This window comes from Callithrix jacchus, chromosome 4 (assembly GCF_049354715.1).
Source record: "Callithrix jacchus isolate 240 chromosome 4, calJac240_pri, whole genome shotgun sequence".
Taxonomy (NCBI): domain Eukaryota; kingdom Metazoa; phylum Chordata; class Mammalia; order Primates; family Cebidae; genus Callithrix; species Callithrix jacchus.
Genome location: NC_133505.1, coordinates 131,372,308 through 131,391,197, shown reverse-complemented (window position 1 = coordinate 131,391,197; position 18,890 = coordinate 131,372,308). Strand labels below are relative to the sequence as shown.

The 18,890-nt window shown below is 37.3% G+C and overlaps 1 protein-coding gene across 13 annotated transcripts in view; it reads right to left on the bottom strand.

The window, feature by feature from the left end:
• The window catches only part of NKAIN2 (sodium/potassium transporting ATPase interacting 2), a 1,060,472-nt gene that overhangs the window by 38,348 nt on the left and 1,003,234 nt on the right, over positions 1 to 18,890 (bottom strand). For all 13 annotated transcript variants that reach the window (XR_004742410.3, XR_004742419.3, XR_004742412.3 and 10 more), the window contains one exon: positions 2,975 to 3,035. Coding sequence is in view for 6 of the 13 variants with exons in the window: in XM_035297728.3 (XP_035153619.2) it covers positions 2,975 to 3,035 (61 nt within the window). In the remaining 7 variants the exon portion in view is untranslated. The remainder of the gene's footprint in view (positions 1 to 2,974; positions 3,036 to 18,890) is intronic.

Below are 18,890 nucleotides of genomic sequence, written 5' to 3'. Positions count from 1 at the left end.
ATTAATGAAGGCAGATGTGGTATTGTGGTCAGGATACACAGATGGACATACATGTTATTTTGTGGAGTCTTTTGAGGACAAAAGCTTATTAGATGCTTGAGAGATAAGTTGATCTTCCAACAGATATTGGTGACTTTGAAACTCCTTGAATTTACATTGCTTTGGCCAAAACTTGATCTAGGGAAGAATTCCCTTAGAATAATTCTCCAGAATATTAAGGCTTTTTTTGGGGGTGGGGATGAAAAACAGGATTCCTGTGTTCAAATATCTTTGGAGGCTTGTATTAACCATACTTTTAATTTCTGTAAATTGATGCTTTAACATCTACAAAATGACCACTAGCTGTTTCCGAGTAAGTCCTGGCTCACCCCAAGAAACACGTGGAGACTGTAGATAGCCCTAAACCTCTGTGTTAACAGTCACCGTGAACATGAATTTCATGCGGCACCACTTTGCAACACAGCAAATCTATCCTAATAAGCCCACCTACCCCGCCTCATCCATTTCTTCCTGTAGGACTCAGACTAAAGGTTCCGCTCTCTCTCTGCCTTGTGACTGACCCTGCCGCTTCCCCCGTGGGGGATGTGGTATTCTCCCAGGGGAACTGAGGGTATTATCAAGCTGTGGAACTCTTTCTGGTTTTTCTCTTTGATCTGTATCTGGCCTTGAGGTAATATGGTTAAAACAAAACTGTGGGTTAGGAAAAAAAATGGACATACTTCTTTCTGGCAGTACTCTCAGAAATGTTCATGTGTAAGTGTGCATTCTAAATTTTCAGTGTCAAACTTACTTGGCTTTGAAATCGTTTTTATTTTTGAGCAGTATGTCTTGTGGAACTAGCATTTCTGAGATCTCCTTTGAGAGGTGCTATTCTGCTGAAATACTGATGATGCATGTAGGAGACATGGTATGTCTGAAGGGAAAACGCATGTTGTCTGAAGATAAAAACGCACTGGTATAGTTGTGAAATGAAATCCAACAACATAGCCCAGAGAAAGCCCAGCTTCCATATGAAAATTAACTGGGGACTTCCCCTTCACCAGGGATTTGGCACACAGACACTGAATGGTAATATCTGAATGAACTTACATAGTTTCGGTGGTCCATACATTTTAACATCCATATAATTTTGCCTTTCCTAATATTTGAATACATTTTATTCCCATTTTTCTTTACAAGTGGCAATTCCATCTACCCATTCACTTGCATCAGGCACCCAGGAATCTAACAGTCTTCTCCTTTTCCCTTATCACAGTATCCACCATCACCCACTAATCATGTCATTTTGGCAGGTCTCATGTCACATTTGTCCACTCCATCTCCAATACAGTCCTTGTCCAGATTCACGTTATCTCATGTCTCATTTTCATGGGGTCTTAATTAGTTCTCTTTTCCCTAATCTTCTCCCTCTTGAGTCCTTTCTTTATAGTGATGCTAATGTATTTTTCCTAAAGTATGTTTTTTAATATGCTATTCTCTTTTTAAAAACCACCTGCCCTTTGACCCATGATTGTATTATAGGAAATCCAGACTCCTTGATCTGTCATGCCCACTTTTCTACTATCTCATCCATACTTGTTTTTCCAGTCTTCTCCAGCTGCCTGCCTGTAGCATAGGAAACAATTCAGTCACATTAATCTGGCTGTGATATGCTTCAGTGCTTTTTCATCCTGATGGATTCATCTTTCAAGATCCAGCTCAAGAGTGTTCTCTATGAACCTTCTCCGGGTCTCTTTCTTCTCCTTACCCACAGCATGCACTACAGAGTTTCATGCTCATTTCCTCACGTTTGTCTTACCCTACTAGCTGGCAATTTCCTAGAGGTAAAATATGATCTATGACTCATCCTAAAATCTCCAAAGGCTGACACAGTGCTTGAAACATTGAGGAATATTTTACAAATGCTTATTCAGTGAAAGGATCATTATTTCCTTTTATATATGAAATAAATTATTTGTATACTGTATATTTCTGATTTTATAACATGTATCAGTATGATCTAAAAGTGCCTCTTATAAATTAATCACTTGACACTGCCTCTTCCTTTCCAGCATAATTGGAAAGGGGAGAAGAAACATATATTTATCTTTGGATGTTTCCCTCATATCATATTCTCACCTTCCTTTTTAATGACTATTTCAAAAACCCAATATTATAAATATTTTTTGAGACCAAGAAAAATTATTCCCAATTCTGATTTTTCCTCAGAGTAAATATAACTGCATGGGCAATTATCTGTGATCATACCCACAGAGAATATAAGTACTTTTCCCAGTTCTCCTATTTTAGATCCTTAGGGATAAGAATAGAATAAAACCCTCTCCCCTCCATGTCTGAGAGAGCAGAGAATGGAGCCACTTGGAGGCTTGTAAGAGGGTACTGTTATCTAAACTCTGGATCAAGCAGTATGTCTCAATGCTGAGACTTTGACATAAATAGAATTCTAGCCATTTGTACAAAATAGTAGGAATAAAAAGGGCAGATGGACATTTGATTTCCCAAAGACAGATTTTCTGAATTAATCTGAAGTCAGTTTTTATGACAAGCTTAGAAATTATTACAAATTGTTGATTTTTTGGGGATTTGTAGTCTTGAGTAAAACTGGTTAGTTATCAACACCTAGTAAACGGTTCATAAAAAGAGAACAGTCAAGTCAACCACATCTTAAAAGTCATTTCCATCTCTAATCTCTCCTCTCTATTTCCTACTAGAATTGTTTATAAGAGGAAAGGATTTTTAAAAGGCCTTCGATGAAAAGAAAGAAATTATGTTTTCAAAATGGGTGTACTTCTCCACTCTTCAATTTGCTGGATAGTTTTATGAAAAACACTTCAGTCTAATGGACACAAAATGCTTATTCCCCATTCTAATGCTGTGTTGTGGGATCTTGTCTGAGGAATAGGAATGCTAGGTAGGAGGCAGTAAAGAAGATGCTTTGAACTTGAAAGAAACAGAATAGAGCTTTAATACTTACAGCTGTCCTCTTCTTCAGTTATACATTTCACAACATAACAGGCGTAGATGAAACCTGCCAGCTGAAACAAAACAGAGACGCTTTAGACATCAGACAAAGGCAACAAAACCAGACCTCACTGGGGAGTGGCTTTTCAAAGTCAGGCAGTTTACAGCCAGACTCAGGGCACCAACATGGCTCATCGGACTGGATCTTGACTCCAGTGTGGATTCCTGATTCAAATGATGTTCGCCTATCTTGTAAATAAATGTATTACTCTGTTTTTCTTTGACCTACATTTACGTGTAAGATTTATTAATTGCCAGGCACTCTAAAACAAATCATTTTCAGTACAGAAAAAGACTTATAACCATTCGCTAGTGGACTAACATTTGCATTTGTGCCAATCAACTTCTAGTTTATGTTTCATTAGCCCAGAATCTAAGATTCTAAAAATTGGACTCCCACAGACCATCAAAAAATGCTCTGAGGGAAAAAACATTAGGGTGATTCTGTGGCTTGTTGCATGAGCTCTTTTTAAGTAAGGAAAACTCAGATCTGAAACAGAAACCAGGGCATACTGAATATAATTAAGAGAATATGTTACAGAGAAGTGATGAGGTGGACACCTGTAAGTAGGGAGTATCATCAAAATGCATTGAATATGACATCACACACATCACATCGTCTTTTCTGAAACATTACAAAAAGGTCTGTGTGCTTGTAAAGGAGCACAGCAAAGTCATTTGATCTATTTTTTTCAGATTGAGTATTTTGTATTTCTTCATATTAGTACAATATTTATTTAGTCAAATTATGAGGACTAGTCAAAAGAAACAAATATAATTTCTGAATAAGTAGAAAACTATTTTTTCTTTTTGCAAATTGATCTAGTTTGGAGGAATCCTTAAAGGTATGTCCTCAAAACAGTGATGAAGATTATTCACAACCTTTCAGACAAGCATTGATCTGTCTGATGACCGACCCCATATAGTAATATTTAGTGTGGGGAAGAAAACATTAGGAATAGCTGCAGTCTTCAATCAGGAAGTGAAAGCGCGAGAAAAGAAGGAACTGCCGCGATGAGCCTAATGAAGTTGTTTTTCATTAGGTGACAGATAGTGATCTTTTGGAGGAAGTGAGTGGAACGTTTTTAAGTCAAAGGGTACACTAATAGGTATTTAATGAGCGCAGAACTATTAGGAGACAAAGTCGCCTCTGGTGAAAAGAAACTTGTAAGTCCCTAATTTGGATGTGAGAGAGAAAGCACGTTCTGGCAGATTGTAGCTATCTTCCAAAAAGAACTGTCAAGGGATAAAAAAGAGGTCATTCCTGGGCAAAAGAGGAAGCAGCAGTGACCATGTTTGGAGAGGCAGAGTTGAAGGAACAGGACCGATGCAACATAGTCTTCCAACGCTTTTGTTTTTAGATCCTGGAGGAGAGGGAATGCATACCCCCTGCCCTCTCTACCCACCACTGTAGTATCTGCACCAGTACCCATCATAAAGAGTTAAACATAAATAGCCCTGGGCTGGGTGTGGTGGCTTACGCCTGTAATCCCAGCACTTTGGGAGGCCAAGGCAGGTGGATCACAAGGTCAGGAGCTTGAGACCAGCCTGGGCATTGTGGTAAAACCCCATCTCTACTAAAAATGGAAAAAAAATTAGTCGGGCATGGCGGCGCATGCCTGTAATCCCAGCTACTCAGGAGCTGAGGCAGGAGAAGTGCCTAAGCCTGGGAGGTGGAGGTTGCAGTGAGCGGAGATCATGCCACTGCACTCCAGCCCAGCCTGGATGGCAGAGCAAGACTCCATCTCAAAAATAAATAAATAAATACCACTGATGCTATATCAGCAGAATGTGTTTTCTTTTTAAAAAATATTTTAGAAAACTCATCAAATCAGCATGTTTCTCTTTGAATTATATGTCGCTATTGGCAATAAAATGGTGACAGTGAAAACCACTTCTTCATTTAATAGAGTCATGAAGAGCTTTGTTTTTATGGGACTTACTTTTAGAGTTCATTGTATGAATTAAAAACCAATGTCTCCTATTTGACTTTATTAAAGATTTTGATTTGTCCAAACTCAAATCACATAGTAATTAGAGCATTTTCATAGGTACTGGAAAATTAGAGAATATACTAACACATCTTGATCTTTTAACCACCAGGACCCATGAAAATGCTCTTTTTATGGAGTGACACAGTCCCATGGGTTGCTTGTTATTGGCACTCGGATCTAGCTGTGTCTAGGCAAAGAGCCTGTGGGTTTGGTTAAATCCCCTTGGTATTGCTTATAACTTTACCTCTTCCTCCACATTAAGTTCTTACTATATACGGCTAAATGCTACAGACTTATCAATAGTTTTCTTCTTCTTTTCAGTGTTAAATGCTTATTAGATTATTTGTAAAGCAATTTGTTCTAATTATGAACTTAAAAAAAATCTTACTCATAACTTCATTTCTTTGAAATGAAAATCTAGGTAACAAGCATCAATACATTCTCAGATTCAGGGCCAGTAAGTTTAAACTTCTCATTACAGTGTCACTAGATTCTTGATTATTAAGTGTACTCTCCCAGAATGCAGCTAAGGCATTGCATTCTGCTTACCAGTGATCTTTTAATTATTCAGTTTCATTCTTTAAGTATCTGGGGAACTCCTTTGATATAAAAGTAAATCCTGCTGCATTTTGTTACAAAAAATTGCTGATTAAGAGAACTTTAGCTTTTAAATTGGTCACCTCTAACTACAAATGGAAATTTGTGTCCCCCAAATTAATCAATATTCATAAATTCTGCTATCTTCCAGTTTCCCTACACAATATAAATTTCTAACTTAATTTTACTTCCCCAGTGGCAATTCATAAAATTTATCTATAGGAACGGACTTCAAATTATTTCTGACAATTCTGAATGTCTCTGACATGGTTTGGCTGTGTCCCCACCGTCTTGAATTAGTAGTTCACATAATCCTCACATGTCATGGGAGAGACCCAATGGGAGGTAATTGAATCATGGGGGCAGTTACCCTCATGCTGTTCTCATGATAGTGTGTGAGTTCTCACAAAATCTGATGGTTTTATAAGGGACATTTTCCCTCCTTTGGTCTCATTCTTCTCCTTGTGGCTACCATGCGAAGGTCTCTGCTTCTCCTTCTGTCATGATTGTAAATTTCCTGAGGCCTCCCAAGCCATGCTGAACTGTGAGTCAATTTAACTTATTTCCTTTTTAAATTACCCAGTCTTGGGTATGTAATTATTAGCAGAGTGAGAACAGATGAATCCAGTCTCCTATAATATGCAACTCTGTTAATTGCTACCTGGGCTACAATGATGAACTAAAGCAGAGTTCTAGTCACCATTGACATTTTGGGTTGGGTAGTACATTTTTGTTGAGGCTGTTACGTGTTGTCAATGTTTAAATAATAACATCTTACAATCAAGATAATCAACACTTGAGGCAATTTTTCTTTTTGAATTAAAATTATTACATGTTCTCTAAAAGGCAAAATTGCTCCTGGTTAGAGCCACTGTTTGAGATATAGTCCTAGCATTAGGGAGTTTGCAATTTTTGTAGCAGGTATACATATAATTGTAATCTGAAGTAAGTTTAGATAAATCATCAGAAAGAAGGGAGAAAATTGTAGTTCTAATAAGTGACAATAAAGAGTAGACTGGAAACCTTCATGTGTTGGCTCATTAATCCTCACAACCACAGTTGGAAGAGCATTACATGCATTTTTGCAGATGACAGGCAAAATGGGACTTGCTTTTCCAGAGTAAGATTATCAAGCAGGAAAGATATGGGTTGTGTTTAGGTAACAGCCAGTAGTTACATGTGACGAGAGTTCGGGGACTTTGTATTAGAGCAATGGAAACCAAAGCTGTGAAGACGGGATTAGGGCCATACTCAGTGGGCCTCTAGTGTGTCAAAATGCCAGTGGAACTGTGCCATTTTTCTCTACAATAAACTTAAGGAGCACCCCCTACAGAAGTATGACATTTTTCATAGACCCACATCCTTCCCAATGTGATAGCTGATTCCCTTTCTTGTTTCATTTCTCACCAATTTGTCAGAATTAATGTCAGTAGGAAGCTGTTGGTAGTCTGCTGTCATCTATCAGGTAGCTTTCCTTCTCTGTTCCTTAACTCATTTTCCCAGTCTGCCAACAAAGGATGCTAATGGCCTAAACCTCTTCCTTCCCCTCTCTACTCAGCCTTGCACCTCCGGAAATGAGTAGTTCTAATTCATTCTTTTTTTGCATTTGTTTTTGAAAACAGAGTCCTGAGTTGCTAACCTAGACATAAAGCTTTACATGGCAGTACTGCCTACTTACTTCCCAGGTCTTCTTTTCTGATTTTTTATTTAACTTTTATTATAAGTTCTAGGGTTCATATGTAGGTTTGTTATATAGGTAAACTTGTGTCATGGAGGTTTGTTGTACAGATTATTTCATCACCCGGGTATTAAGCTGGCCTTAAGGAATGAGTTAATACCCATCAGGAAGAACAACTAATGGATACCAACTCATTCTTTAAGACTGAATAAAAATGCTGCTTTCTCCAAGAACTGGTAATCCATTCTCAGAGTGGGTAAGTTCTTGGCACTTCTGAGATAGACCTTCAAAGGTGGGAGGGCTGGAAAGAAAATAAAAAGGAGAATGGAGAGGTGGAAAGGACATCTTCCAAGCAGAGCTCAGACTAGAGCTGGAAAGAAATAGATGATATTCAGGGAGAAGGAAGTGGCCCAGTTCAGGGAAGCTGGGGCTGTATAAAGGGAAGTAACAGAGCAGATAATAGAGGCTCATGTTGTTAGAGTAGATGTGAGTATCTGCAACTGAAAGAAAATGATTGTATTTTGTTCCTTATTTAAAGATGCTTAGAATGATAATGGAAGGGACCTGTGGCATTAGTCTGGGCAAATGCACAATTATCCACTAATGAAAGAAATAAAATATTCTAGTCGTTTTAGTCTTTGTCGTTTAAAGCAGAGCTAAGTATAAACCTTTTAATTTTTATTTATCTTTTCACCTTCATATATCTAATGTGATTTGTTCACTTCTAATTCACTTGATAAGGAATTACATATCATCTTGATATCATTACTGACTGAAAGGAAATGATATTTTCTCTCTATAGCTAAATCAGATTAAAGTTCTTTTTTGTATCCACAAACCAAATTATGATTGTGTGTCCTAAAAATTCACTTAGAAGCTAATAGATAAAATGAAACTTACCTTTTGGTATTTTAAAAGATTTAATAGTAATAATTGAAAATATAGCAACCTTAGCGTTTAATATGCTACATTCTGGATTTCTGTTTCTGAGAAGTTGGAGTAATGGGAGAAATACCTTTTCCTATCCTTCATATTAAGCACAATTTAAAACCCTCAACATTATATGTATAACAAACACAAGAAGACTCTGAAAAGTGGAGAGAAGGCAGACCAGCTATGGACTTTGGTACTCAAGAAAGGACGTGTGGGTGAATTCCATTATTATTTTTTGGGGAGGTTTCATATACATCAGACTTACTTGGAGCTGAAGAAGCCTATATAATTCCAAAATGCCAACAGGCACAGATATTTAAAAAGTCCCAGTAAAAGCTTTCTGTCTCTAGCCAAAAGACTAGAGAAAAGGAAAAGGCAGCAGAGCAAGACAGAATACTTTACAATGATAGTGCCTCTGTTTTAGCCAACACCATAGAAAATAAAAGACAAAAACTGTAGCCCCACTCCCCAACCATGGCAATGGAGTAGGGAGCCAAGACTGCCCCACTGCCTCATAGGTAATCCAGACTTCTAGTCTCACTCTCGAGTAACAAGGCAGCCCTCTTCTCCCCAGTGGAGTGATGTCAGCGGAAGCTTAGTAGAAGATCAGGAATTTTACCAATTCCCTGCAGTACTGAGGCCAGTCCCCCAACCCTGTGGCATCAGTGTAAGCCACCTTGGAGCAGTAATAAAGCTGTCTTACTCTTCCCAGATGCGAAGTATCAGTGAGAGGCTAGTGGCAAGCAGGAACTTCCACAGCCTCCCAACCTTAATGAAAAGCCCTTCCCACCTTGAGTGTCAATGGAGGCTAAGTGGGAACCCCGGACTTCTGTCCCCACTTGGCAGAAATGGGTCAGCATTCCTCTTTCTCCTAGCAAAACAGCATGAGTGGAATCAACTAAAATGGAAGGCTTAATTAAGATCTAGGGTCTCATAAAAATGTCCATGTTTCAATTAATAATTACTAATCATACCAAGACTGAGGATGGCCTCAAACTGAATGAAGACAGCCAGTGCAACCTAACCACGGAGGTGATAAAGATGCTAAGATTTTCTGACAAAAATGTTAGAGTAGCCATTGCAAAGTGCTTCAATAAGTAATTACAAACATGTTTGAAATAAATTAAAAAATTAGAAAGTCTCAGCAAAGAAATAGAATATGTAAGAAAGAACCAAACCAAAAATTTAAAACTAAAAAAATGTGGAGGAGACAGAGGAAAGAATCAGTAAACTTGAAAAATGAAGAATAGAAATTACCTAAACTAAGCAACAGAGATAAACTGGAAAACATGCAAGATCCTCAGGGATTCATGGGAATAATAAAGATGTAAGTTTTCCCCCCCATTGGAGTCCTGAAAGGAAAGGAGAAAGAGTTCAGCACTGAAAAAGTGTTCAAAGAAATAATGACTGAAAACTTCCAAAATTTGGCAAAGGATATAAACTTAATAATTTAAAAAGCTTAGTTAACCACAGAGAAAGTCATGCCAAGATGCATGATAGTCAAACTTTAGAAAGCCAAAAACCAATGTATTGAAAACAGAAACAGGGAACATTTATGTTTAGTCATTCTGGAAAACAGTTTGGGGGTTTCTTTACAAGCTAAACATGCAACTACCATATGATCCAGCAATTGCACTTCTGGGCATTTATCTCAGAGAAATAAAAACCTGTTCCCACAAAAACCTGTACACTAATATGCAGAACATCACTACTCCTAACAGCCCTAAGATGGATACAACCCCAATGTCATTCTTATTTTATTTTAAGTTCTGGGGTACATGTGCAGATCTTGCAGGATTGTTACATAGGTACACACATGCCATGGTGGTTTCCTGCAGCCATTCCCCTGTCACCTACATTAGGTATTTCTCCTAATGCTATCTCTTTCCAATCTCCCCAACCCTGCTATCCCTCCCCTAGCCTGTCAACTCCCAACAGACCCCAATATGTGATGTTCTCCTACCTGTGTCCATATGTTCTCATTGTTTGACACCCACTTATGAGGGAGAATATGCAGTGTTTGGTATTCTGATCTTGTGTCAGTTTGCTGAGAATGATGGTTTCCAGATTCATCCATGTCCCTGCAAAGGACATGAACTCATCCTTTTTTATAGCTGCATATTATTCCATGATATATATATATATGGGCCACATTTTCTTTTACCAGTCTATCATTGATGGGCTTTTGGGTTATTTCCAAGTCTTTGCTATTGTAAAGAGTACTGCAATGAACATAAGTGTGCATGTTTCTTTATAATAGAATGATTTATAATCCTTTGGGTCTATACCCAGTAATGGGATTGCTGGGTCAAATGGTATTTCTATTTCTAGATCCTTGAGGAATCACCACACTGTCTTCCACAATGGTTGAACTAATTTACACTCCCACTGACAGTGTAAAAGTGTTCCTATTTCTCCACATCCTCTCCAGCATCTGTTGTCTCCAGATTTTTTGATGATTGCCATTCTAACTAGTATGAGATGGTATCTCAATGTGGTTATGTTTTGCATCTAATGACCAGTGATGATGAGTATTTGTTCATATGTTTGTTGGCTGCATAAATGTGTTGTTTTGAAAAGTGTCTGTTCATTTCCTTTGCCCACATTTTGATGGGGTTGTTTGTCTTTTTTCTTGTAAATGTCTTTTAGTTCTTTGTAGATTCTGGATATTAGCCCTTTGTCTGATGGGTAGATTGCAAAAATTTTTTCCCATTCTGTTGGTTGCTGGTTCACTATAATGATTTTTTTTTTTCTGTGCAGAAGCTCTGGATTTAATTAGATCCCATTTGTCTATTTTTGCTTTTGTTGCCATTGCTTTTGGTGTTTTAGTCATAAAGTCCTTGCCCATGCCTATCTCCTTAATGGTACTGCCTAGGTTTTCTTCTATGGTTTTTATAGTATTAGGTCTTATGTTTAAGTCTTTAATCCATCTAGAGTTAATTTTTGCATAAGGTATAAGGAAGGGGTCTAGTTTCTGCTTTCTGCACATGGCTAAGCAGTTTTCCCAACACCATTTATTAAATAAAAAATCCTTTCCTCATTGCTTGTTTTTGTCATGTTTATCAAAGATCAGATGGTTGTAGATGTGTGGCATTACTTCCTAGGCCTCTGTTCTGGTCCATTGGTCTATATCTCTGTTTTGGTACCAGTACCATGCTGTTTTGTTTACTGTAGCCATGTAGGATAGTTTGAAGTCAGGTAGCATGATGCCTCTAGCTTTGTTCTTTTTGCTTAGGATTGTCTTAGCTATGCAGGTTCTTTTTTTGGTTCCATATGAATTGTAAGGTGGTTTTTTTCTAGTTCAGTGAAGAAGGTCAATGGTGGCTTGATGGGGCTAGCATTGAATCTATAAATTACTTTGGGCAGTATGGCCATTTTCACAATATTGATTCTTCCTACCTATGAGCATGGAATGTTTTTCCATCTGTTTGTGTCCTCCATTATTTTCTTGAGCCTTCACCAGACTAAACCAGAAAAGTTGAATCCCTGAATAGACTAATAACAGAGTCTGAAATTGATGCAGCAATTAATAGCCTACCAACCAAAAAAAGTCCAGGTCCAGATGGGTTCACAGTCAAATTCTACCAGATGTATAAAGAGGAGCTGGTATCATTCCTTCTGGAACTATTCTAAACAATGCAAAAAGAGGGAATCCTCCCTAACTCATTTTATGAGACCAACATCATCGTGACACCAAAAGCTGGCAGAGACCCAACTAAAAAATAAAATTTCAGGTCAATATCCATGATGAACATTGACGCAAAAATATTCAATATAATACTGGCAAACTGAATGCAACAGCACATCAAAAAGCTTATCCATCACGGTCAAGTCAGCTTCATCCCAACGAAGCAAGGCTGGTTCAACATACACAAATCTATAAATGTAATCCATCACATAAACAGAACCAAAGACAAAAACCACATTATTATCTCAATAGATGCAGAGAAGGCCTTTGACGAAATTCAACAACGCTTTATGCTAAAAACTCTTAATAAACTAGGTATCAATGGACGTATCTCAAAATAATAAAAGCTATTTATGACAAACCCACAGCCAATATTATACTGAGTGGGCAAAAACTGGAAGCATTCCCTTTGAAAACTGGCACTAGACAAGAATGCCCTCTCTCACCACTCCTATTCAACATAGTATTGAAAGTTCTAGCCAGAGCAATCAGGCAAGAAAAAGAAATGAACAGTATTCAACTAGGAACTGAGGAAGTCAAATTGTCTCTATTTGCAGATGACATGATGGTATGTTTAGAAGATCCCATTGTCTCAGCCCCAAATCTCCTTAAGATGATAAGCAACTTCAGCAAAGTCTCGGGATACAAAATCAATGTGCAGAAATCACAAGCATTCCTATACACCAATAGCAGGCAAACAGAGGGCCAAATCATGAGCAAACTCCCATTTAGAATTGCTACAAAGAAAATGAAGTACCTAAGAATACAACTAACAAAGGACATGAAGGACCTCTTCAAGGAGAACTACAAACCCAATGTCGTTCTATGGGTTAATAGTTAAACAAACTGTGGTACATTCATACCATGAAATATTACTCAGCAAGAAAAAGGAAGGGATGACTAATACATGCAACAACCTGCATGAATTTCCATAGAATTGATTTTGGTGAAAAAGGTCAACCCCAAAAAGTTATATGTTATATGATTCTCATTACTGAACATTCTTGACATCATAAAATTGCAGAAACGGAGAGCAGGTTGGTGGTTGGCAGGGACTAAGGAGGGTGGGGTTAGAAGGAAGTGGATGCGGTCATAAATAGGCAACATATGCAAATTTTGTAGAGATGAAACTGTTCTATATGTGGATATCGACTCTATCAATATCCACATCCCAAAAGTGAAACCGTACTAATTTTTGCAAGGTAACACTATTTGGAGAAACTGGGTAAAGTGTACACAGGATCTCTCATTTTATTTCATACAATTGCGTGTGATCTACAATTATCTCACAATAAAAATTTATTTGAAAAACACTACATTTTAGGGTACTTTTTTATGTTTAAAAACTTTCATATTATAGTGTCTAAATTATAAATATATCTAAGCCAAGTAGATATTCTTAAGTGTAGAGACAGATTTTAATTTTTGTGCTTTATGCCAACAGGATTAGAAATTAGGAGTAGCAACACTACTTTTTTATCCACAATTATCTCACATTCCAAATAAATCAGTTGTATGTTTTATTTAAATTAAATAATCCAATTTTGAATTTATAATCATAGGCACTAAGCCCATGCTTTCTGTAATAGGAATATGAACAGAAGTATATTATGCACACACAAAATATAATTTTAAGTTGCAGATGATTTTTACTTGCTCTTTTTCATCTTATTCCATCTATATAATTTGAGATTGCTTCAGCAAAGGATTCAAATATGACTATATCAGTCTTACTAATGAAGTTCTTTATATGAAGTATTTTATTATGTGGACTGGTTGGTATATCATCTCTATGGTTTACCTGATGATTCTTATCTCATACAATTCCACTGGCTTGACTATTGTGGAGCACACCGCAAATTTTCTCCGTTACGAATAATCCAGGTGCAGTTATCAACCCACAATAACTCATGGAGGATTGCCTCCAGGGCTATTGTGAATGCTCACAGCCTACCGGTTCAGAATAGCTTTTCAGAGGATCAGAAACATATCTTAATACCAGCCTTTAGGTATTCTGCTGCATCATTGAGCATGACTGTATTAAACACCTTTTAAAAGATTATAAAACTAGACATACACGCAAACTTGTATTATCTACTTTAGGATGGGAAATTGAAGTAAAGGCTAACACTGGGTTACCTAATCATTTCCGTTATGAAACAGTCTCTGGAAACTGGGAGATTTCTTCAGTCCAAACTTACCAAAAAGTGACTCTAATTCAAATGCGTCTGGTGTACCAGTAAACTGGGCAGAGCAGAAGATATTCAGGCAAGGTGAAAGATGGCTAATAACATTCAAATGTCATCATGGTTAGTACCTCTCTCAGGGATTAAATACCAGATTTGTTTTTAAGACTGTATTGCAAGCAGTAGTTCAACCATTCCATACATATGCCGGTTGGGAGATGACCAAAGAAATGGCTAATCCAGTGCAATAGAACTGCCGCAAAATTGCCTTCTGGTTTAGAGACAGGAACCATAGGGGAGCTCTTAACCAAAACCTTTCATTGAAAATAATTGAGAAATGTAAAAAGCAACTATCAATAATATCATACGATTTTAATGGTAAAGCTAAGTTTAAGATTGTATATTTGTAATGTACATAAGGAACTCTGATTTATTCACAATGAATCATTTGAAGCAGAAAGTACAATTTTTAGAATATACAGTAAAATGTAGACAATTAATACTGTCCTGCAGAATTTCTGAACAAAATCTCTACATAGTTCTTTTGGGAGCAACTGGTACAAGTAGCATAATTTTTGCTCAGGTATAATAGGGTACCAATAGCAAAATTAACTGTACAAAAGATAAGGCATTTATAAAAATAAATTAACCCATATTGGGTATTCTCTAACATTAGTAGACAGGGATAAAGAAGTGTCTGTGAATTTCCTTGACAGGAGTGTGCTGCCCCTGTGGACAATGGGAATACAAGGCCAGATTTCTCTGTAAAGACTAGGAGAGAAGATTTTTTGCATTAAAATACTTAGTTGCCAAAATAACTGGCATTAAATAGGTGCCTTTGGAAAAAGAAAGGGGCGAAACCTATATTAACATTTCCTTCTTTTTAGAGGTATTCGTTGGGAAGATGAGGAAAATGTGAAATGTACAATGCATCTGAGACTTCAGCACACATCAAGCGATCAAAAATAATGCGTTCATTAATAGCATATAAAAATGATGCCAGTGGTACTCTCACTGGACTCAAAAAGATAAAGTGAAATACAATAAAAACATCAGGACAAACCAGCTAGAGAGAAGTTACTTTAAAATGTTATCGTAAACTCAGCTACATTATTAGGGTTTTGAAAATATAGTTAACTAGGCACCTTAGAGCAATTGGTTCCTTTCTCATGACATGTGTTAGAATAAGCTTCATGCTTATGAAAAGATATTTTGTGTGGCAAGCAATAAAACGTGCCTCTAAAGCAAAGTACTTGTTGCAGGATGTGGCAAGGAAGATGAATGAGAGTGAAGTAGTAACAGAGAAAACACCCTCTAGGGGAATAAGATGTGGATTGAGGAAGATACACATTTGAAGACCAGCTTTTTTCCGAAAGCAAGTTTAAAAGGCACAATACTGAATCGAAGTGTCACTTAAAACCCCAGTTAAATCTATCCATGTGTAGCAGTGTAATCTAGAACTGAATACCACTGGAGTCGGAAGCTGGGTTTAATTGGTGTACTTTACTGATCCTTTCTTCCTTTCCATCTGAGTTACCTTCTTTTCAATATAAGTCTTAGATTGTCTTCTTTCTGTGTAGCTTATAGCCAATACAAGAGTGAAACAGTGTCATAAACTTCAGAATGAAGGGATGTCATTAATTACTAGCAATACAATTATTACAGTTTGGGAATATATAACCTAGGAAAAACGGCAATTGTATTTCTGTGCATTACCTTTTTATTTTTAGTGCTTAAACCTCAAAACTAACCAATCCTCTAATCGACCCCTCACATCCTGGGAGGTAGGAAAGGAAATGCCAATGATCACTATTTAAAGTAATAGCTGCCATTATTATTCACTATATTCTGGGCATATGGTACCGCCTTTACACCCATTCTGCTATTCATTCTTTCCAAAACTAAGGAGACAATTTCTATAATCATCCCTAATTTATAAATGAAAGAAAACTGAGGTTTTGGGAAGTTAGGTAATGCTGTCCCAAGATTCAGACATAAGGAGAGGACTTGATTTGTGCCTAGGGACCCCAAATCCTATGCTTCTCCCTTTCACTCAATCTACTTAGCTTATCCAAAAGGCAAAACTGACAATACTCTCAAGCAAAAGGAACATAAGATTCTAAAAATCAAAGTGAATTCACTTTAAAAAAAGTTAAAATTAAGTTCACCTAGTTTTCCACGTTGGAAATTCAGAGACAGAGGATAGTACCGAGCTTTGAATTAGCAGAGCTTGGAAATAAGCAAGAAAGAAAGTGGCTCAGCTACCAGACAAACCACAGAGGAGTTTAATACTACTTGTGGGAAACCTGGAGCCTGTGGGAGAATGTGAGCGCTCCTCCCACTCATTTAATTACCATTTCAGTGGTTCCGACTCATCATGATTTTATAGTTCTCCTCTGAATTGCTTACACGTGCTTCTACACACCAGCGTGGGCTTCTTATATTAGACACATATTGGTGAGCCACTAATTATCTTCAGTTTACTGCTGGTGAGCAAGGCGAGCCTTGCATTAGGTAGAGTCAGTTGGATGGGATGGTTCTAAGAGCTGGAAAATCTAAACCATAGCTCCTTTCGCTCATAAGATAAAGACATGATAGCAAGTACTGAAGGACATTCATGATTTGGCTCAAGCCTATGCTTTCAGCCCCAACACTTGTGTCTCCCCTTTACTCTTCCAGATTAAATATCTGGCAGTTCTCCAGTATACATGCCATGCTGTCTGATATTTTCATGTTTTTGAATAAGGCATTTCCCTATCCAACAAACAACATTTATCACCATACAGTGAATGCCTACATGAAACGTAGGCTACTCCAAGGGCAGTATTTTCTAAACACCAAAAGCACAGATAGGCATTCCTCACTCTCTGTGCTCATGTAGCACGCTGTCCAATATCTATATTACATAATTTCAATTCATTTTTCCATATGAATTCTTAAATTAGACTATGAGAATTCTCTAGAGAACCCAAGAATATTTCTACTACCCCAGAAAGTCTCTTCTCGACCTCTTATCTTCACCACTCTCCCAACCCTTACACCACCCACCACCAGGCCACACCTGTTCTGATTCTGATAACCATAGGATGCTTTTGCTGGGTCTTGAACTTCATACCATAGAATCTTACTGCTTGGTGTCTGGCTTCTTTCACTGAGCATAATATAATATTTTTGACATTAAGCCAAGCTACTGCATCTATCAGTAATTCATTGTTTAATTTTCAACTGGCATTTTATAATATAAATATGTGAATATACTTATATCAGCTAACTGTTGATACATAAGAAACCAAACCAAAATTTAGTGGCTTGAAGTAATAACCATTCATCTTTGCCCATTGTTTTTTGGGTCAGCAATTTGGATTGAGTTCAGCTGGGTAGGTCTTTTGCCGAATTTGGTTGGGCTCACTCATGCATCTGTGGTTGACTGTGAATCAGCTCGGTAGCACTTTTTTCTGGGGCTTGGCTGATTGTTAGGTGAGGGTGATGAACTCAAATAAATGGACCAACATATTTGTGATGTCACATATCTAATCATTCATCAGAACAATCTGGGCTTGTTCACACTGGTGTTGGAGGTTGAAAGAGCAATAGTAAGGGACTGTATTTCTCAGGTCTCTGTTTGCATTATGTTTGCTGTCATCTCCATGTCAAAATCAATTGGAGACCATTATAGCAAAACTCTTTCATGATGCTACAATTTATTTCCTTACTCATCTGTTAAAGGACATTAGGCTCTTGAGGATTAACTGGTTATTTTCAGTTACTTCCAATTTTGTATCTTGAACTCATTTAAATAATTATGTTTCAGGATTTCATGATTAAATTGTGACAGGAGGATATCTTTCTTTTCTTTTCTCCTCTCTCTCTCTCTCTCTCTCTCTCTCTCTCTTTCTCTCTCTGGACTCTGGCTCTGTTGCCCAGGCTGGAATGCAGTGGCACAATCTCAGCTCACCACAACCTCCACTTCTGGGGCTCAAGTGATTCTCCCATCTCAAAACCTCCCAAGTATCTGGGATTATAAGCCCCACCACCACGTCCAGCTAATTTTTTATATATTTTTGTTAGTAGAGATGAGGTTTTGCCATGTTGACTAGGGTGGTCTTGAGCTCCTGACAATATATTTTATCTAGGTTATGAGCCCAAGATGAAGATTAAAAGAAATCATAAGTATGAATGCACTTTGAGCTCCTAGGAGAAACAAAAATATATTCATTCTTCTCATTTGTAAATGTTCATTAGATTTTGACTATTCAGCCATTCCTACAAGAAGAAATGTCTTTTTTTCTCCTTAGTATATGTATTAATTGGCTCAAGTGGTTTCTGTGTTTTTCTTATTTATTTATTTATTTTTTTATTTAAGTAAGCAGAGGTTGAGAATGGTTAGCTAATTAAGAGATTTTTTGGAATCACCTTCTAAAAGAGAAGTTTCAATATGGGGATTGGAAATGCTTCTCTTGCTCCTCAAATTTCTTTTTTTTTTTTTTTTTTGCGTTATGCCAAAGTTTATTTTCACCAGATAAGGAAAGTTTTTATTGTCAAGAAACCAGAGATCGAGTCTCTTCTTGCCATCTACACTTCAGCAAGACTTCAGAACCTTGAACGTTGGGTTTATAATTTTACAACACAGAAGGGTGTCTTCTAACTCTTGGAATTTTGTAGCCATTGCAGAGCTTAACATAAAGCTAACCAGGGAAGTTTCTTTTCAGAAGCAGAGGGCAATCTTGATATAGATAGCTTTTTTCTTTCTCTTTTTTTTTTAATTGTACTTTACGTTCTGGGGCACATGTGCA